This window comes from Paramisgurnus dabryanus, chromosome 11 (assembly GCF_030506205.2).
Source record: "Paramisgurnus dabryanus chromosome 11, PD_genome_1.1, whole genome shotgun sequence".
Classification (NCBI taxonomy): domain Eukaryota; kingdom Metazoa; phylum Chordata; class Actinopteri; order Cypriniformes; family Cobitidae; genus Paramisgurnus; species Paramisgurnus dabryanus.
The window spans coordinates 35392625-35415404 of NC_133347.1; the positions used below are offsets into that span (position 1 = coordinate 35392625).

The 22780-nt window shown below is 37.1% G+C and overlaps 1 protein-coding gene across 3 annotated transcripts in view; it reads right to left on the reverse strand.

Annotated features, from left to right (window-relative positions):
• Positions 1 to 3838: 3838 nt before the first annotated feature.
• LOC141279818 (serine/threonine-protein kinase WNK2) overlaps positions 3839 to 22780 on the reverse strand; it is a 162161-nt gene continuing 143219 nt past the window's right edge. For 2 of the 3 annotated variants that reach the window (XM_073816287.1, XM_065271351.2), the window contains 3 exons: positions 18241 to 18279; positions 13755 to 14062; positions 3839 to 7583 (listed from right to left, as the gene is read on the reverse strand). In XM_073816287.1, coding sequence (XP_073672388.1) covers positions 7224 to 7583; positions 13755 to 14062; positions 18241 to 18279 — 707 coding nt within the window. In that variant the 3' untranslated portion in view covers positions 3839 to 7223. The remainder of the gene's footprint in view (positions 7584 to 13754; positions 14063 to 18240; positions 18280 to 22780) is intronic. The other variant, XM_073816288.1, reaches the window with a different exon arrangement.

Below are 22780 nucleotides of genomic sequence, written 5' to 3' on the forward strand. Positions count from 1 at the left end.
ATTTATCAATTAATTTTTCACATGTATTTATTCCACAACACTGTTTAACGCAACTTTGTACGATCCATGTGTTGGGTTAAATTTGTCCTGCTTCTCTTTTGGTGCATAAAATGACGAATCAGCAGTTGTCCGTCACACGTTTGCGCGCTGCATATCTATTTATTATGCAAGAACAAAAATAAGTAGCCTACTGTAGGAGTAACGTTGGACTAATGGCGAATTACTGTGGTGCGTCTATGTAATATTTAGACTGTTTATGTAAAAAAAATCTCGATGTACGGTTTCTTTTACATTATGGACGAACGAGCATGAGTAGACTGCTTCTGGCTTTGCAGCAGCAGATATTTCATGTGTCGCACTAGTACAGTGGGCAGTACAGGCCAACAGGTGGCGCCAATTTACATTCTAAAAAAAGGGGGTCTTGAAGAGATAGTTCAACGGAAAATAAAAAATATATCATCCTCTTGTCATCCAAGGTTAGGGTTGCCACCCATGTCTGATAAAAAACCTGGACATATCGATACCCGGCCAACTGATTTGCTCACAAGCCCCCTAACACTCCCCCCACCCCGCATAGCATAATATTTTTATAGGCCTATGCAATTTTTTGCAACACTAAACAATTCTTTTTTTTCTTTTTTTTATTAACTAACTAACATGAACTAACCGTGAGCAGTACATTTGTTACTGTATTTGTTAATCTTTGATAAAGTTAGTAAATAAAAATACATGCTGTTCATGGTTTATTCATGTTTTCACAGTGCATTAACTAATGTTAACAAGATTTAAATAAATGTATTATTAACATTAACAAAGATAAAAAAAAATGCTTTATGCTATGAGTGCAGTTTATTAGATTATGTGTTAACTAATTAACCTTATTGTAAAGTGTTACCCAATTATTTGTTAATTATTAAAATATGTAAATCACTTTTACAATTTATATTAGCTGCTTTATACTATTAAAGCATGTTTTTATTTATATTCCATTGCAACTTTAAACAGGTCTAAATAGCAACTAGCCGGCCTGAAAAATGTGCACATGATATTAAACTTGTTGAACTATAACCTCAACATGTATTTTACAATCATTTAACCCGCCATGGGTAAAGCTGAGTCACTGTTACAAACTGTACACCATGCAAGACTTTAACTCTTTTAAGACAGGGATACACTTTCGTGTAGTCTGGTGTAAAATGTGTCTTATACTTTCGCTTTTGGGGCACTTTCCCTCTGCCATGGCGCTCCGGTTTCTAGATACACTGATTATTACCGTAAGTTGGTTCGGGAGAAGAGATAAAAGCCCGCCCACAGTGACAATTGATTGGTTGATGTCCTGAAACAGGCCAATCAGGATGCTCTCTGTCTTACATGCGCTAAATGAGGCAAACACACACAGACGCAACGCAAGGTCTTGCTATCTGCCGTGCGCGCGCTAAATTACAAATTCACATAGCTTTTCGAAAACCGGGACAGAGTTGATAAATTTCCCGGGACAGGTTATTAAAAAGAAGGACAACCCCCTTTCCTTTCTTTAGCTGAACACAATCAGAGTTAAATAAATCTAAAGAATAGCAAGGGTCTCAATAGCTTTTTATGGTGGTCAATCGTTTGAAACACATGTGACCATCATTAATTTATCAAAATAATAGTAAATTCCCAGCAAACACAAAACGTTTTTACAACGTTTCACAACGTTGTATTTTGGTTGTAGGTAACGTTGCAGCACAACGTTTTAAAAACCACACACTAAATAAAAAAGGATGTTTTTAAAACATTGTCAAAGCAATTGGTATGTTTTCTTTAGGTATAAAAAATGTAAATATCACGTCTGTTTACCTACAACCAACCAGGATTAGCTGCTTATAGATCTTGCTTTTAACTTATAATTTCCTTCTGATTTTATGGATCAGTTATGGGCAGGGGCGTCGCTAGACCCCTTTTACTGGGGCACGTGCCCCAGTGTAAATCTTTTGTGCCCCAGTGTAAATCTCAAGTTTAAATTTTAGCAGTTAACTAGTGCAATCCTTTACAAAGACAATCGCGGCAAAAACGGATCTTTATGCAAAGTAGTTACTCAATTTAGGCTTGTAAAAGCGACGAAGCGTTCGCATTGACGCGTGCACGCACGTATCCATGGCCGCGCGCGTTTGCGTTCACCGCGCACAACCGCATTCAAAAGGTGACGCCACGCGAGTGCTTATGAAAGCATAACGAAACTAAAGTAAGTTTCTAAATAATAATGCTAATATTATTTTGACTCGATCATTATTGGCTTCCGTAGATGGACATCAGAAATGTTTTGTGCAAAGCAGGGAAAGAGAAGAAGAAAGGAGAGATGAAACGTTTAAGGGAGGTTAGACAAACTACATCCTGACCCTGTCAGGTCTCAAACATTAGAGGAAAAATCTCTGGAAAACCTCTTGTCAAGTCTAAAGAATTGCATTGTTGCTGAGAAAATCAACAGATGTATGTGTTATACTGTTCTGTATTTTCAGATATGAAATTAATATTTAGTTTACTAATATTTAACTCTAGGACATAACACAAACAGTTAGCAGTAACTGTGACTGAGATTATATAGTATAGCAGTCATAAAATGACTGGTTTCTTAAAATATTCTTGTAAAAATAAGTTATTAATCATTGCTATCATTGTATAATGTAGAAAATATTTCTCTGCTGTCATTATTTCCAAACATGTTATGCCATTTATGCCTCCAAACAGGTTAATAATGTTAGGTATGATGAAGAATACACTTGTATATATCTTTCGCAGTAACTGTTGCACTGTAGAATAGTGGGTTAAGCAAAGGACATTGTATAGAAGTGTTGCACACCTCTTGCACACAGCAGGCTTTCAAAAAAAAGTCAGCAAAAAATGGGGGGCCTGTGCCCCAGTAGAGCTTTATGTCTAGCAACGCCCCTGGTTATAGGTTTAGGGTGGATTTAGGTTTATTTACAAAAATGTGGTCAATTCAATATGTTGCCCTAAGGACATCTCTCACTTGGCAAAATCAGGTAGAGCGGAAAAATCACAGTTTTGGTTACAAAGACCAAAAAAAAGTCATCAGGGCTTTATTTTTTTTTTATCTAACTCGAAGATACCTGCATGATAGGCATTTAAACATAGCCTATGGACATTATCATAGTCATGTTTATTTGTTTAATTTGAATACAGCAGGTTTCTATCTTTAAGCATGTGTGCATTCAATATGAGAACAGCAAACTCATTGTGTAGCTCACAACTAGTGTGAAACTCTTTTTTAGTCAGTGCCACCTATCTGGGTTAAACTGATCCAGGGTTTTGCTTTTTTGTGAAAGCATGCACTAGTTAAATTATTACTATAAGCTAATAATATCAGGGATAATTGTAAAGTAAAACAATTGTTTTAAATTTGTAAATTTCCATGTATTATTTCATAGGATTGGAGGGTTAGTCTAAACAAAACACACAGAATATTACAGCTTTATAATACAGAAAAGTTAAATCAGTATAGATAAGAGTATAGACAAACCGTTTTTCTTAAATATTATACACAATATAAAACCTCACTCTATTCAAGGTTTTGAAAACAAACTAGGATGTCCGTTTATTTTAATAAAGTTTTTGTATGTCCTCAGAGCTATTATTAAAATGATTATCATTGACTTCAAGTTTCTTCCAGTAAAACATTTAGATTTTTTTTTAAGCAGCAAAACAATATTCTCACTCTTTGCCATAGGGCAGTACACTTAATTTTTAAAGTAGGGTTTCTCTTAAAATTCAGGAGTACTTTTAATAAAATATCAGCCTTTGAAACATGACACAAAACACAGTAGTTATTAAGCACAAAATATTTATTTTTATTCAACTTCGAGTGCAGATTGTTTAGAGTAATGCATATATGAGTGTAGTCAGCAGTCATTCACATTATGCCAAGTGAGGAAAAACCAAACCGACACATGGGGCCACAATAATGGCAAGAAAAAAAAATTGCCAGATACAGCATTTATCAACAGAAACAACGTAATTAATATCACCAGGCAGAACATTCAACATTACATCATGTGTAAATATCCTGTTCAAACTGAAATGAAGTGCATTTAAGGGTAGATAATGGATCAAAACAAAGCATTCAGAAGACACAAGATGACTGTACAATTCACAGCTCAGCAGTTCTGAGGGTCACAACCTTTTTTAGAGATCATAATAAACTCATTTTTTTAAAACCGATACCAATAACAAATATTTGAATGCTTATGTGCCCGATACCGATATGCTGAACCGATTTTTATTTACTGTTATACTTCTGATTTTGACATAATTACTACAACACTACTGAACTGAACAAACTCTTATAATAATAATGATAATCATCACAATCACTCCCTCTTTGCATGCAAAGGCATAAATAGAGGTCTCTGAAAGAGTGAAGAATAATATTAATTTAATGAATAATGTAGAAACTATATTCCCAATACATGGACCATTCCAAACACCCCTATCATTTCGTCAGAAATGGACTAATCCAAAGTTCGCGCTGCGGTTGCCAGGTAACAGAGCGGGAGAGAGAGAGAAGTATAACGTAGTTGGCTGCATGTTGTACATAGTTTGTAGAGTAAAACAGGTGGATTAAGTGCCTTTTTTGGGATATAATATCTTTGTCTTGACCAGCAACCTGTAGCGTTCAGCAATCCAACCAGTAGTTAGCAAAGAGATTTTACAAATAATATCACTGAATGGAATATACATGTGTAACAAACAATACGGCTGAAATATCATTGAATTTCTTAACTGGTAACGTTATTTGATGTCAGAATAATTCATATTTTGTTGTTATATCTTATGAAATGGCTTTTGACAGCACTGTTTATCTATGCATTTACTCGCGCATTAACTGTATCAAACTGTGACCGCTTGCGGAGGTAATAAATAATTAATTAATATCCACAGACATTTATTTAGATATTTTAGCAAAATAATGTTTATCTGGGAAATGTTAATATAACTTAGGGTAAATCTTGTTAAAAGTTAGCTACATGTGGTGGCTGTGCTTCAGCCTTCAACCCCGGTAGTTAAAGGTGCTCTAAGCGAATTGAAGCGTTTTAGACCATAAAACATTTTTTGTTACATACCGGAAACATCTCCTCACTATCTGCTTGCTGCCTGTCCGCTGATCAAACTGTAAAAAAACGCGATCTCTGTAGACAGCCCAGGCTTCACAAACGGCAATATCAACAAATGGCCAAACCTACAAACAGAAACCATAACAAAGTGTTCCAGCCAATAAACGACAAGAAGGATTTGGGGGTGGGGGTTGGGCGCGTTCATGAAAGCACGGAAGGGAGGGGGAGGGGGAGGAGTTAGCTACGCTCTGTCTGTTTGAAAACAGTTCAAACATCAACAGGAAGTGACGTCGCACATTATTCGCTTAGAGCGCCTTTAAGTGAACAGCAATATGAAGGTGATTTTACTATGCTAATGAGCATAAATAAAAGAAAGACGAATTTAATTTAGCGTTTTTAATTCCACAAAGCATTAATTCATGTCTGTTTTATTCATGCAAAGCTACGTCGTTATTGGGACCGGATTTTATGGATCAGCCAGCGTGACCAGTCTCTATTCTTGGACAAGCTGCATACATTGCTTTTAATATATCAACTTATTTAACGTAACATACATTAATGCACAAATAAGATGTTATAAATGCCTCATATGCAAAGTAAGTATACTCAAGGTCATTTTAATGAAGTCGCGTCACTCCGCCGTCATATTTGCTGTTCATGCTGCTGCTGCTGTCAGCTCCTCTCCTCAGATGCGTTCAGCGCGCAATTCTCAATTCTCTTGTTTATCGGTCAATCCAATATTACACAACCGATATCCGATCATCGGAAAATTGCCAAACATCGGGGAAAATATCGGAAAAACAGATATATCGGTCGATCTCTACTCATAACCATACTGTACAAGAAAGTATTAGTTGTACATTTTGTTTTCTTTCATATCTTGGGAAGGGCCATGCTGCAGTTTGTTAAGGGGGTTGGATTGCAATGTAGTCTTGGCATTTACACCACTCACGATTAATGTGTTATCTGGGACGCTTCCATGGCATGCATTGTATACGATCCCTTTGTAAACATGTCAATCATTTTTGCAAATATAATACTTTTATTGACTCAGTACAGTATTGCTTTTAAAAGGAGTACAATGTTAGTAACAAAAACCCAAATACTAAAATTTTAAACCACAATAACTTTTTATTTATATATAAAATATGAAGTGTTCAATTTAGTGTAAGCAAACATGCGTCTCATTTTTCATCAAGGCACTACAAAACTTCAGAATTAATATTTTACTATGCAGGGCATTGGCTTTTGTCCAGTCGTCTTAAAGTAGTGTTTTTAAATGCTGGGTTATTCAATAATAGCAAATGAACATAAAAAGTAACAGGGCTGGAGATTTTGAAAGTAGGATCAAACGCTGATGACAAAACTTGCACATCTAATTCTTGTTCCTGCCTGATAGGCATTATTTATGATACAGGATCGGAATTCATGTTTGTGCAGATACCCCAATAATACATGAATTGCACATTGAATGCAACAATTCATGTACACAGATTTGTCCTGTTTTACAAACAACACATATTTGCTGACAGGCCTGAGAGCCTCCTGTTTATTGTTTGCATGCTAAGTCAATCAGGGGCACACTGAATTATGGGAAAATTATCCTGGTTTATGGCAGTAACATTTAAAAGTCAGGTCCTGGATCATTAACAACCACAGTTCCACACAGATTTATAGACTAAGAAAGTTGAAAGGTCTCTTTTTTTGGAAAAAGAAACTTGTAAGCAGTGGCCACAGGACTGATCTGTGACATAAAAACACACTCCTTATGCTCAGTTTTACAAACACACACGCACGCACGCACGCACGCACACACACACACACACACACACACACACACACACACATTATATTTATGGGCTCTAAGGCTTTGTACGTACATGTGTCAATCATCAAGCTACAATCGAGAGGACACCTGAATGTGACATTTCATTGTAGTTTCAGCTTGAAGCTAAATTAAAATCTTTGTAAACGTGGGTGACATCCAGGGGCAGCTAGGTGACAGTGTCCTGTTTGTGTCAATAAGAAGTTGTGATAGGGCTAGTGTGATTTTCTGGTTGCACATGTGCATTGATTAGCCTTACACAAACGTTTTTGAAACGTAGGGTGGCGCTCTCATGCAGGCCTTGTTTTACTGGGGCCCATTGGATTATCTGGGCTTTTTACCACTAAAGGAAAAGCCTGAAGTGCTGGGTTTACCATGGCAGGGTATGGTACAATACCAGCTGTGGCAAACATTCCCAATGACCCGATCGTGCCAACTGGACTGTGCATAGTAGACCACTGATTTGGATACACAGGGACTGGCATCATGCCAGCGAAGGGGGCGGTGGGCATCAGGTAACTACCCCGCTGGAAGATGGGTGATGGGGTGCTGGCAATGCCATGAGGCATAACTGGACCCAAAGCTGCTGTGAGTGGACAGGAGAGTGGCAGATGGAGCTTGAGAGCTGCATGAGGGATGGAGCTCCTTATCTAGGAGAACAGAGATTTTGAGGAAGTCAAGTTAGGATTGTAGGGAGGTACAGAAAAAAGAAACTGAAAAAAAGAGCAGAAACCTAATCAAAAATAGGAACAAATTCCATTTTAATTGATAAAAGTGAAAATTTTATTTTTAAATTAAATGTGCAAATTTTAAAGAAAAGCTTAACCTATGGTTACATACAGCAGCAATTCTCACTTATAACTTCGTTATACAGCTTTAAGCTAAGCGGCTAACTCACGTTTATAGTTCTGCTAATCTGCAATCGGCCCACTATTGTCTACAAATGTGTTGATTAATATAGAATGTCTGGCGTTTTTATTACTTGGAGTCACGGTGAAAGATCGAAAGAACAATATGTTGGTTTACAAACTGCAGTGCTTTATTCACTACTTGTCTCTTTTATTTTCTGGGTGTTTACCACAAAGCTGTGGGCCTGGTTCGCTAATGTAAGTGTTAAGCAATTTTTTCGGTTTTATTTATATCAGTGTGGAACAGTATCATTATTATAAAGAATGAGAAAGATGCGAGCACTGCACACTAATGTCCTTTCCACTGTAAACACAGAGTAATGTGGAACTGCGATCAATCAGAGCAGAGTAGCATTATGTAAAGGAGGGGTTTGGCAAGATCAAACCTTCAAACTATTTATTTGACAGTCGTTAGAGAAAAAATAAAATGCATATTATAAAACAACGATAGTGTTTTTTGACCTTTCATACATGTAAACCTGTTGTTGGGGACTCCGAAAAGCACATATTAGCCTTTCTAATAGCCAAATTTGTGCTCTTTAAAGAGCACCTATTATGCAAAATTCACTTTTACAAGGTGTGTCTGGACCTAACGTGTGTTGGTAGTGTGTGAACATTACAATTCTACAATGAAAAAAAATCCACTCGTTCCTTGTTTTTTAAATCCCCATTAAACCAAAGCATCATTAGAAATGCCGTTTTGATTCTCTCATCAATGTGAGGTCACATTAATAAACCCCGCCCACTCACAGTCCTGCCACCATAGTTTCCACCCTCAGCGAGTTGTACTCTGTTCATTAGATTAATCAGATCCAGAGGTGTAAAGTACTTGAGTAATTTTACTTGATTACTGTACTTAAGTATAATTTGGGGGATGGTAACTTTACTTGAGTACAATAAAAATTCAGTACTTTTTCTTAATTACATTTTTTAAGAAGAAACAAGTACTTTTTACTCCTTACAATTTTATTTACAGTCAAAAAGTACTTTTTTAGAGATAATTTCATTTCATTTTCCCTTGCTCTTACCAAACCAATTGAATTGCACTGATGGCCAGTTTAATTCAAATGTTATTAGTCCAGGCGTTTTAGGAAAAAAGGTTAAACAAATTGCAATAAAATCAAACTCAACTGATTTTGTATCTTCAATATGTCCTGAATTAGGAAAATAAGCCCAGAAGAATCCCATTAGGGGAAGTTCCGAAAAAGACCCAAATATATCCTATTCATATGCCTTCATTATTTCTCACATGAATAGGGTAAAAAAATGAACCTTTAGATATCACTATGAAAATTACTGATTACTCAGTATACAAAAAATGTATTACAAGTTTTTTTTATTGTTTGTTAGCATGGACAAACAGTGCATAATCTAATTACAGATGTGCTTATTTGCATAAATACCACAACAGATCTTAACAGTGGGTACAGCGTTTTTAAAACATTCAGAGATTCAGTCAGTCATTAATTCAAGGTCCACTCAACTGTCAACTGTCAAGCTGTCCCTCAGGTAAGAAAAAAACTTCATTTGTTTTTACTACATGTATTATTCATTAATATACATTAATAAAACATACCTGGTGATCAACTACAATTTCTTGGGAACATCTGGGTGTGTGTTGAGCTATTTTTGGTGAAACGATGTCAAGTTTAGGATTAGCGAATAGTTTAATTAGATAGCTAACACGGCTAGCAGCAGCAAAAACTTGTCAGCTGTCTTGAGATTAATCTACTTGAATTACATGGCTCAACATAAAGGACTGCCCGGTTGCCCGGGGCAAGCTTGAGAAGTGTTCGGGCCAGTAAAAAGTATTGTCACTTGCCCGATTGGGCCAGTGCTTTACCCTCAGTCACTAAAATATTTTTTAATTTAATAAAAAACAACAAAAGTAACAATTTAGTTTGCTTTCAGTTTACAGGTGAAGCAGATAAGTTGGCTGCGTTTACACTTGGCATTAACATGCGACCTGTATCCGGATGTTGTCCACATACACATTGAAAAGACAAGTGTAAACGCGTCTGTGATCGGAATGTTATCCGATCTGTGTGTCCTGATGCAGAGGTAGTCGAGGACGCTTTGTGATCGGATCTCAGTGTAATGTAAACGCAATCCAGCCATCGTATCTGCATTTACAGGTCAACGTCACAAAAAACCCCGCCCACTATCATCTCCTCTCACTGACAACTGTCAAAAATAAAGGACGTTAGGTCATGGAGCGCAGGTGAGAGACGCATACATTCATATTTGTGGAGCAATGAAAGCTACGCTTAAAAGTATCTTAATAAATCAATATTCAAAAGCATTTTAACACTGCTGACTGTATTTAAGTTATTCAGGCATATGTTATATGTTACAACTATTCATAGTGAGATTTAATATTTAATGGCAGAATTCAGGATCCTCGTTATAATGTTTGAGTTTCCATGGCGACAAATCAACGTGAATGTTGCGCTTCTTTCTGGTCAATCGGCTGTTTCCGTCTCATTTAACACATTTTAAGATACTTTAAAACACGTACAAACCATAATAACATTAACCAAATACATTTATTCAATGTTGGTTTTATCCAAGGTTACTTATATGTGTTTGTAAGGGTGTTTTCACATATACACTGTTTAGGTCGGCCCAAATGACGTGTCGCTCCGAGTACGGTGCGTTTGGGTCAGTGTGAACACAACAGCCGCACTCGGGTGCGCACTAAACGGCCGCTCCGAGACCGCTCTAAACAGGTGGTCTCGGAGCGGCTGTTGCCGAACTCTGGGGCGACCCACCTGTGGTGTGAACACTGCTGGACCTCGGGCCGAACCAAATACAGGAAGTTCTCCACATGTTTGAGCCACTGGGCTTTCGTTGTGACAACAAACAAGCCAATCCTGGTCCGTTGCATAGAGATTCGCTGTCTCCTTTACGTTTGAGCTGATGATTTTATAAATGCATAGCTGTCCTCCACACACAAATAGTGACATTACGGGCTTTTAGCAAACTGCTCCTTGAGAAAGGCTTTAATAGAACAGCTACGCATTTTCGCGTTAAAGCAAAGAAACTTCGCAAAGACGTGCATCATTTATCTCCACATCTTGATAGCTGCGCTCTCTCTGTCAGGCTGGTTGTCGTGGAAACGTGGGGGTGGTCATGAGACGGTAAGAGCTGTCAGAGACCAATGACAGCGCTGACCGTTGTCACATGGTGTACGGTGCGGCATTTTGAGTAAAGTAAAAATATATATATGTGAACACGGACCGCACTAACTGAAAAATGATACAATGTATTTTGGTGCGCTCCGAGGCCGCACCACGGTGCGCACCAACATATGTGAAAACAACCTAAATTACATTACTTCTTACGCACTATGAACAGGAAATTTAGGAAATTGTTAGCTCTTTTAATTAAATCATATTAAAATTACCAGGAAACATAACTAACAACAGTTTATGGTTAAAATATAAATATACATATAAGTTTAGGCAGAGGCAAAAGCCCCTTATTAGGGCAGAATAAAACAGTGGAGTCGGTCATGTTTCACACGGATTTTGTTGTTGATTTAAAGCATGCGGGTGAAGGTCAAGTTCAGGTAAAGTTAAACAGGACATTCATCCGCGGTGCGGACGCTATAAGGCTTTTAAAGATAAGGCTTTTAAAGCTAAAAAATATAACGCTTAAAATGTGGACATCACGGTTGTTGGGGTTGCTAGTTATTCTCTGCTGTTCAGTAGCACTGTACAATACGGGATTGCGGTTAGCGCGAAAACCCTAAATCATGTGGCTAAAGACAGCTGTACCCATTTTGATTGACAGCTATCCACCCAGCGCGGGTCTTCCCGCACGGGATCCGATCACACATCCAGATACAGAAGCCACATTTATGTGACAAATGTAAACGCGCCGTGTCCTGATATACGGATGATCGGATCTGCGTGAACGGATCACCGAGATCGCATGTTAATGCAAAATGTAAACGCAGCCGTTGAGAGCCTTTTTTCGTTGGAACATGTCTGTTGTATATGTATACAGATATATTTGTTGACTTTTGAATTATTCTTTTTAAATATATATGACACTGACATTTTTTTGGGGGGGGGGGCAGTGAAAAGCTGAACCACTGGCCCGACCGGGCCTGTATAAAAAATTATTTGTGTTGAGCCCTGAATTACACATGGCAGTGTAATGCCTATAATAATCAATCCATATCTTAAGTAAGGGAAAATTTACAGCGAGGCGGTTGTGGTATCGTGTAATTCAGGGACATCTCCATGCAAGTGATACAGACCAACACAAAACATCTATCAGAGAGATAGCAGGAACATTAAGAGTGGCCAGATCAAAAATTTGGTACATCCTGACCAGGGCCTGAAGTTAACTTTTTTGACCACCAGCCACTGTGGCAGGTGGATTTAGAAATCCACCTGCCACAGTGACTTTTTACCAGCCAGTTTTTTTTTTTTTTTTGCCTGAATAGTGAATGATAACACTGTTTTTAATATATGAATTAAATACAATTATTTTTTAGAGCTACAAAAGTGAATTTCTCTTCGTCTTAGGTTGTTTGATTAACATTAATGACACAGACTTAAGTATGTTAATTGAGGTTACTGTCTCTTTAAGACCAGCACAGACACAGTTTTTGACTCTCTAGTCTCTATACATACACTTAAGTTAAGACATAACGAAATGTTTTATTAGAATAAGAATACTGTTGAGATAATTTTGTTTATTATATGTGCCCTGTCAAGAGCAGAAAGATTTTATGTACGCTTGCTTTTAGGAACGCGTCTCTCCGATGTTCCCTATTGAGTGGCCTTAAACCCGCGCGCGCACACAGAGATGGAGGGGGCACAAACTGCGCACATAAACGCCCCACATACGTTGTTTTTCATTACTCTATTCGCAAAATGTATGTTAATATACTACAGTATAAGACACAGTAGCGCAACTCTCTTTAAAGTTTACACATCAAGAGTTCTGATCCGTCACAGCAGCACTACACATCTGTGCAACTGCGATTATACTGTAGCCTATGTCAGCATTGCGTTCACATACCATCTCACCAACAGTTTAATACTTAACTTACTCGCACATCCAAACGTAGTCAGAGAAGTGCCTCATCTTCTTTCCAATCGCATGAACGTTGCGAAACAGCAGTCACATCCTCTCAATGAATCACTCAATTTGCATCAGTTATATCCGCAGCTTGATAAGAAATGAGCGGTTGTCGGTTACCCAAACAAATATTTTAATGATATTCGGGCCGCGGTCAGTCGGTCGGGTTTAAAAACTATTTTGAACAATTGCGGGCGGGTTAGCTGAAAATGTCAGTCGGGAGTGGGTTGTTTATACATTGACCCGCGCATCACTGATTCGCATTGGCTACCCGCCAATGTGGCTGGTAGATTGACAGTGTTACCCGCCAATTGCAAAATCCACCCGCATTTGGCGCATGGTCGGGTGTTAATTTCAGGCCCTGATCCTGACTAAAAAAAAATAACACACTGGTGAGCTCAGCAACATAAAAATCTTATATGTCTAAATAGGATAACAGTGGTGGATGATCGCATTATCCTCTCCATGATAAAGAAAAACCCCTTCATAATGTCTAGAGAAATCTTAAATGAATCTGGATGCTTCTGTCTTCTGTTACATCACCTAAAAACAACAGCGACCCAATGCCTTAGGAAACCATTCATGGAAATGCAATCATACTGCTTAACTTAACACTGTTTTACTGGAGATTTTTTTAGAATTGTTTTTATTATGCAAGTACAAAGAAAACCAGAAAGATAGGGCAATAACAACTTGGTCAACCTGGTTTTCCATCCAAGAGAGAGAAAAAAATAATGGACCTAACTGTAGGTATATACACATGTACTGTAGTAAAGGTTTTTTAAGGTCATGGATGAGATGAATGTCAGACTGTACCTGATTAGGGACTCTTCTTATTGGAGTGGGGTTGGTCTGGAAGTTCTGATGAAATCTCTGCTGTCTGATCCGACCTGGAGAGGGGTGGCGCTGAGAGCCAGAGGCAAGCGTTTCTTTTGCCCAATCATCGACCAGCTTGTGCAGGTCATCTGTAAATGTACCGGTCTTATTGTTGCTGTTGTTGGCCTGAGCCTGAACGAGTTTTGTGATTGGCAGAGGGGATGGAGAGGGTGTGGCTGCATGAGGCAAATGCTGACTGGAATGTGGGCAGGTTGAAGTTATGCTAGCAGCATTAGTATTGTGTGACCCTGAGAAAGATAAAGAGAACCAAGTCAGAAATCAACGCACCCTGGTCAAATCCTATGTAATCAATGCGCTGCTTACAGTCACGGAATTACATGAAAGACAATTTTATTAGGTAAAGACAATTAGGGGCGTTTTCCCAAACAGGGTTTAGATTAATCCAGGACTAGGCCTTAGTTATATTAGGACATTTAAGTAGTTTTTACAAACAAACCTTAGAAAAACAATGCAGGTGTGCATCTTGAGAAAAAAACAATGGCACTGATATATATTAAGATATGTAAGTACAAGGTGTTTTTAAATTAAGGCAGCTCAAGCATGCATTTTAGTCTGGGACTAGGGTAAGCCCTGTCCGGAAAACCGCCCCATAGAGTTTTAGAAATCCAGACCTAAAGGGCATAGTTCACCCCCCAAAAAAATTCTCATAATTTGCTCACCCTCATTTTGTCGTAAACCTGTATGAGTTTCTTTATTCTGTTAGCACATAGTTGATGGTACCTACTGTATTTATTTACCTACTTCCATAGTATTTGTTATCCCTACTGTGGAAGTCAATGGGAACCGTTAATTGGGTACTTACCATAGTATTTCATAGAGGTTTAGAACAACATGAAGGTGAGTAAATGATTGAGTATTGAATCACTGTCAATGCTTCATGAAATTTCTAATTTGGTGGCAAATTATTTTAAATATTATTTTAAATATTATGCTGGAGATATAAAATATGCAGAATGTACAGAACCTGGAAAGACAATTACGCCTAGGGTTGAAATATATGATATCTACATTTAGTGCTATAATTTTATAATAACTGTCTCAGATTGTGAAATTATTCTGTTAATAATAAAATAAATGTATTTTTGCTCGGATTAAAAAAAAACAGAAAGGAAAAAACCTCCCTGTTCTTGGTCTCAAAGAGGCTTCTAAATTTGGAAGCATGATTGTAATTTGCTCCACTTTGTCCAATTTCTGTTGAAATATAAGGTATCTATCGGTAATCTATCTGCTCCTTGAGTCCTGAGTTTTCTTACTGCCACAGTAATGGACAATAATGTACACATGTACCAGGTGTGCCACACATGTTCTGAAAAGTGAAGCCAAACAATTTTGATCGCCCCCTGGTGGCTGGCTGCAGTGTAGGTCATAAGCCCCGCCCTCTATATGTAAATAAATGGGATGTGACCCCAACTTAAAAATTAAATTACACTTTAAATAATTTTCACACTGTTGTACTTTTAAGTGTTTTTCAAATAAGTTTGAGTTATAAGATACTATAGAAAGGTAGGCTATGTGACAACATGATGTTAGTGTTTGATTGAGTCAAACGGGAAGATGGGTGAGACTTTAATTCCGCACATCCACTTTACGATCACTACTGCCCAGACTCTATCATCGGAGTATGACATTAGCAGCCATTTTTGGTAGATTTTTGCTGAATTTTTCTACAATTGAAGTATATTTTTACAGTATATGGTATGTACATTAAAGGAATAGTCTACTTATTTTCAATTTTAAAATATGTTATTGCCTTAACTAAGAAGAGTTGATACATCCCTCTATCATCTTAGTGCGTGCACGTAAGCGCTGGGGCGCGCTGCGACACTTCGATAGCATTTAGCTTAGCCCCATTCATTCAATGGTACCACTCAGAGATAAAGTTAGAAGTGACCAAACACATCAACGTTTTTCCCATTTAAGACGAGTAGTTATACGAGCAAGTTTGGTGGTACAAAAAAAAAACGTAGTGCTTTTCTAAGCGGATTTAAAAGAGGAACTATATTGTATGGTGGAACAGCACTTTTGGGAGTTCTTCAACTCGCCTGAAAAATCCGCTCCCCTTCTCCCTCTCATAATGGGAGAGGGAGAGTGTTACTGCACCGAGTCAAAGTACTCCCAAAAGTGCTGTTCCGCCATACAATATAGTTCCTCTTTTAAATCCGCTTAGAAAAGCGCTACGTTTTATTTTGTACCACCAAACTTGGTAACTTCTAACTTTATCTCTGAGTAGTACCATTGAATGAATGGGGCTAAGCTAAATGCTATCGAAGTGTCGCAGCGCGCCCCAGCGCTTACATGCACGCACTAAGATGATAGAGGGATGTATCAACTCTTCTTAGTTAAGGTAATAACATATTTTAATATTGAAAATGAGTAGACTATTCCTTTAAGACATTGTGATTGCAATGTGTTGGCCAGTTGTTCCAACGTGATCTCATGAGAAAACGCGGGTATTTTTACGTTTCAGTGTGGTTGTACAATACGTACATTTACTTACGTTTAAAACACACTGAAATGTACAATATTGACGTTTCGACAGGCCTTATACTTAAATTATTTATGTATTTACAGCTTTACAAAAGTACAAATTTGTACGTATGTTATTCTTATTCATAAATATTAAAATCGCGGGCATTGGCGTTTCTTACTCATAACAATGACATGTTTTTAGTCATATTTTCTGACTAATTCAGGACATATTGAAGATACAAATTTATTTAACTATTATTTTAGTATTTACAACCCCAAATCAGAAAAAGTTGGGACACTGTAGAAATTGTGAGTAAAAAAGGAATGGAATAATTTACAAATCTCATAAACTTATAATTTATTCACAATAAAATATAGACATATCAAATGTAGAATGTGAGATATTTTGAAATGTCATGCCAAATATTGGCTCATTTTGGATTTCATGAGAGCTACACATTCCAAAAAAAGTTGGGACAGGTAGCAATAAGAGGCCAGAAAATTTAAATGTACATATAAGGAACAGCTGAAGGAGGACCAATGTTTAGGAATAGGAATGTTGTCCATTTCTTGTCTAATACAGACTTCTAGTTGCTCAACTGTCTTAGGTCTTCTTTGTCGCATCTTCCTCTTTATGATGCGCCGAATGTTTTCTGTGGGTGACAGATCTGGATTGCAGGCTGGCCATTTCAGTACCCGGATCCTTCTTCTACGCAGTCTTGACTTTGTAATTGATGCAGTATGTGGTCTGGCATTGTCATGTTGGAAAATGCAAGGTCTTCCCTGAAAGAGACGACATCTGAATGGGAGCATATGTTGCTCTAAAACTTGGATAAACCTTTCAGCATTGATGGTGCCTTTTCAGATGTGTAAGCTGCCCATGCCACACGCACTCATGCCACCCCAAACCATCAGAGATGCAGGTTTCTGAAATGAGCGCTCATAACAACTTGGGTTGTCATTGTCCTCTTTAGTCCGGATGAAATGGCATCCCAGTTTTCCAAAAAGACCTTCAAATTTTGATTCGTCTGACCACAGAACAGTTTTCCACTTTGCCAAAGTCCATTTTAAATAAGCCTTGGCCCAGAGAAAACACCTGCACTTCTGGGTCATGTTTAGATATGGCTTCTTGTTTGACCTATAGAGTTTTAGCTGGCAACGGCGAATGGCACGGTGGATTGTGTTCACCGACAATGTTTTCAGGAAGTATTCCAGAGTCCATGTTGTGATTTCCATTACAGTAGCATTCCTGTATGTGATGTAGTGTCGTCTAAGGGCCCGAAGATCATGGGCATCAAGTATGGTTTTCCAGCCTTGAACCTTTCGCACAGAGATTGTTCCAGATTCTCTGAATCTTTGGATGATATTATGCACTTGTAGATGATGATAACTTCAAACTTGCAATTTTTCTCTGAGAAACTCTGAAAACTATTTTTCGCCGCAGCATTGGGGGAATTGGTGATTCTCTGCCCATCTTGACTTCTGACAAACACTGCCACTCTGACAGCCTTTTTTTTACCCAATCATGTTGCTAATGGACCTTATAAGTTGCAAATTAGGCCTTAAGCTGTTCCTTATATGTACATTTACATTTTCTGGCCTTTTATTGCTACCTGTCCGAACTTTTTTTGGAATGTGTAGCTCTTATGAAATCCAAAATGAGCCAATATTTGGCATGACATTTCAAAATGTCTCACTTTCAACATTTGATATGTTATTTATATTCTATTGTAAGAAAAGAAAAGGTTTTGACATAAACATACATTTATGTTTATCACCATGCACTAGAAAATTCTATACAATGTCCTACTGTATATAAGGTAATAATTACACAAGTGTTCATGCAAAACAACAAAAATGAAAATGAATAGCAAAAAAGAGCAAGGGGAGAAAAAGAGAGGGACAAGACTCGAGAAGAAAGAAATGGGATAGTTACTGCGCTCTTTGCCTAGACATAGTCGTTTCAGAGTGGACCCTACAGGAGCAAAACAACACAAAAATGTTAGGGGGTACAGAAATACGCAGCACAGCCCATTGGACAAGCTGCTGAACAACAAAACACAGAGACCGATTAGTGAATAAAAACAGGAGCAGAAGGTGTGAGGAGGCTTCATCTGTGATATGATGAGATGGGTTGCTGGATGGGGTTACGGTTGAATGGCTTGTGAACTAAAAAGCAACATTTATATACAGGCAAATCCCACTTCTACCTCTTACCCCTACCCCATCATTCTTTTAGTTGGAGTAGTAGAATGGCCAGATAGCCCTTCAAACAAAGATATTTCGGAACCTCACTTCAAACTAAGGGGTAAGAAATTTTCCAACATACAGTAGCTGCTCATGCCAGTATAATTCAAGTATTTTTTTGCATTAATAAAGTTTTAATGACAAATAGTAATTTGTTTTATGTTACATTTAATATCATGTTTAATAATGTCATATTTATGGTCATGTAATTTCAAGAAATGTTTTTTTTTTAAATCGCTAGTTTATTAACATACTGCGTTAAATGTAACAAAGCTATAAGTGGACTGGCCATCTAAAGCACCTTGAGTTTTCTTCAGTTTTCCACCTCCAGAACATGATTGCATCCCAGTTCTTCTTGTAACTTTCAGAAGGATCTCTTGACAGAAATGCAATATAATATAAATAACTATATTATCGGTGGTGTATAGAGACCATACAAAATGAACGGTATTGTTTGTAGTACCTTAGAATGAGCCATTTTTATCTACACACAGCGTGGGTCCCCTTACATAGAAGTCGCCATTTCGCACGGCCATGTTTCTACAATAGCCCTAAACAGACAAATTTCTCTATTAAGCGTGTTTTAACACTACGTAGTGAATTGTGGACTGAGCCATTGATTGGAATTCAGAATATCAATGCTAGATACTGCTAAAAATCTACACAGTGGACCTTAAAAACAAAGAAAGCTCAAAATAATTAAATCCCTCTGTTGATTTATTCTGAGCTGACAAATTGAACCAAGAAACTATGGAACTAGAAAATCTTTTTAAAGGGATCACGAACTGTCTTATTTGTATTATTTTGTACAGTTCTTTGTGGTCCACTAATAGCGTCAGAAAGAGTTTTACCTAAAAAAACATCTTAACTAGTAAGTAACAGGCTTTTTCTACCCTGGTTGAGCCTCTATTATAAAACACTGAAAGGTTTCTATGCTCCCGTCTGGAATTGCATGATGTGATTATTTCAAAAGGCATGGATATTCTCCTGCAGAGGCGGTCTTTCGCATTACTATGACATCAAAGTCACACACGTTTTAAAATGACTCATATTCTGACCTTTGTTTAAATGAAAGCCGTTTTTGAATAAGTAACCTTATATGGAAGCTGCGTCATGTTTCTTCATTAGCCCTAAACAGACAAACTGTTCGATTAGATTACGTTTCGTCCCTACGTTGTCTCAGACGACGACATGTTTGTCCTGTGGCGGCTACCGTATGCGTTTTGAAATTCAGGGGTATGCTGTTAGTTGCAATTTGCAATCTCCGACTAAATGCAGCTAAAATTTACAAACATCACCTTCAACTGTCAAAAAATTATGGAAAATTAGAAATATACCCTTCAAAAGGTGGGTTTCATTTTTTTCTCTGGCTGATATGACCACAGGTCAGATTGTGGTGGTTAGCATGGCTGGTACCTAGATCCTGCGTGTAGATGCCAAAAACTGTATCTTTTCTGTCAATGGGGCTGTACCCTAAGTTTCCGTTTGATACCTTTACAGGAACACAAAACAGAACACAATTTTGGGTAGATTACCGTACCTTTAGGACCTACATTGTTAGAAAAAAAGTCAAAATATGTACCCTAGCTGTCAGTGTGGCAGCACCATTTAAGAAGGTAATTGTATGGACCGTTAGGTACAGATATGTAAACATTTAGTACCGATATGTACCTTTGAAATACTAATATGTATTTTTTAGGTACTAATAAGCTCTCTTTGGTCCCAGCATGTACTTCTGAGGTACTAAAATTAAATCCTTAGGGGCAAAGCTGTACTTTTTGAAAGGGTACAGCCCCAATGACAGAAAAGGTACAGTTTTGTACCTTTATTTCTGAGGGTGTATGACTGTAGCCCTTATCTCATATACAGTGGCAAGAAAACGTATGTGAACCTTTTTATTTTATAAAATGTGATCTGATCTTTATCCAAGTCAAGGATATTGAAAAAACATAATGTGTCTAAAAATAACACAAAAAAATCTGGGCTCGTACAGTCGTGGCCAAAAATATTGGCCCCCTTGGTAAATATGATCAAATAAGGCTGTAAAAAATTCATCTGCATTTTTAATCCTTTTGATTTTTCTTTTAAAAAATTTACAAAAATGTATCCTTTCACTGGATAATAAGAATTTAAAATGGAGGGGAAATATCATTATGAAATGAATGTTTTTCTCAAATACTCGTTGGACAGAATTATTAGCCCCCCTAGAAATTCTTATTGGTAAAACATCTCTGAAGTATATTCCCATTCATTTTCACAATTTTCAGAACTCCAGCATGATTGTAAACACAAAATCATTCAGCTCTGGCTTCTGTTTCACAAAAATATAAAGAGGAGGGGAACAAAGCCTTAATTCCCTTAATCATCCATCACAATGAGAAAAACCAAAGAATATATTTCTGATGTGCAGCAAAAGATAATTGATCTTCACAAATTGGTGAAGTGGCTTTAAGAAAAGAGCTAGAGCAGTGAAAATGAGCATTTCCATCATCAGGGCAATAATTAAGAATTTCCAACCATCAGAAAATGTTACAAAACTGCCTGAAAGAGAACCTATGCCTATATCGCCCTAATGTGCGGTGAGAAGGAGAGTTTGAGTAGCTAAAGACTCTCCTAGGGTCACAGCTGAAGAATTGCAGAAAATTGTTGAGCCTCTGGTTCAGAAAACCTTTTAAAAAATTGTCAAACAGAACCTACATCAACACATGTTGTTTGGGAGGGTTACAAGAAAAATTCTCCTAGCTCATTCAAAAACAAACTAAAGCATATTCAGTTATCAGTCATGACTGGAACTTTAAATGGCAATGGCTTCTATGGTCAGATGAAACTAAAAAAATGAGCTTTTTAGCAGCAAACACTCAAGATGGGTTTGGTAAACACAGAGAAAAAAAGTACCCCATGTGTACAATGAAATATACTGCTGTGTTTTTGATGTTGTGGGCCTATATATCTGCTGGAGGTTCTGGACATCTTGTTAAAATACATGGCATCATGGATTCTATCAAATACCAACAGATAAAAAATCCGTAAGTGACTGACTCTGTTAGAATTCTTATAATGGGCCATGTTTGGATCCTCTAACTGTACAATAACCAAAACACAAACCTCAAAAACATAACAAAAAGGGGTCACTGATCTCAAAACCAAGCTTCTGCTAAAGCCTTTCCACTCTTCTGACCTGAACCCCACAGAAAATGAGAGGAGTGAACTGAAGAGGAGAAGCAACAACATGTAGCTGGGAATCTAAAAGGACTGGAGTGATTCTGGATGAAGGAATGGTCTCTGATCTCTTGTTAGGTGATTTCTTACCTATTCAGGCATTATAGGAGAAAATTTAGACCTGTTAAACTGGCAAATGGAGGTTTTAAAAAGTATTGAATAAAAGGGTGCTAATAATTTTGGACAATGTGTATTAGAGAAAAACATTTATTTCATAATCATATTTCCCCCCATTTAAAATTCTTATTATCCAATAAAAGAATACATTTATGTGAATTTTGTTAATAAAAAATCAAAAGGATTAACAATGCAGATGAATTTTCACAGCCTTATTTGATCATATTTACCAAGGGTGCTAATAATTTTGGCCACAACTGTATGTATAAAGAAGCTCAGAGTAAAATTTTAGTCTTAAGTGTGTCAAAATTCTAAGAATGATGTCATTTTACCCTTATTCCTAGACTTAAGAAAAAGTTTGATTTATAAAGCCTCCTAAGTGTTAAGACTAGGTCTCAGCTCCTAAATTATTAAAGAGAGCTGGAGAGGTCTCTTAACCTAGTTAAGAGTAACAAGAGGGCAGCAGAGAGGCGGAGATCATGCACTTTACAACAAAGAATGTGTTAGAATTACTTGAATTCAAATGTATTTCTATAGCACTTTTGAAAAAAATTGCATTGTTGCATAGCAGAAAATGTACAATAAATACATGTTAGCAGTATATAGACAGTATATATGAATTAATATAACATGAAATATAAGAAGTATAGGGTTTTTTATACAATGTATATTATATTACACAATATAATATACAGTATAAGATGTATATTAGTGAAGCTTATTCAAGTGCTTGGACAGTAGCAAGATTTTTAATGGGATTTTTAAGACAGAATACTTAAATGGTTTATAAATTTGCATAATATACACTGTAAAAAGTTAAATTGGATCAAATTATTGATAATGCCTAAATATTCGATGTTTTATCAACTTAAATTTTCTGAGTTTAAGTTAAA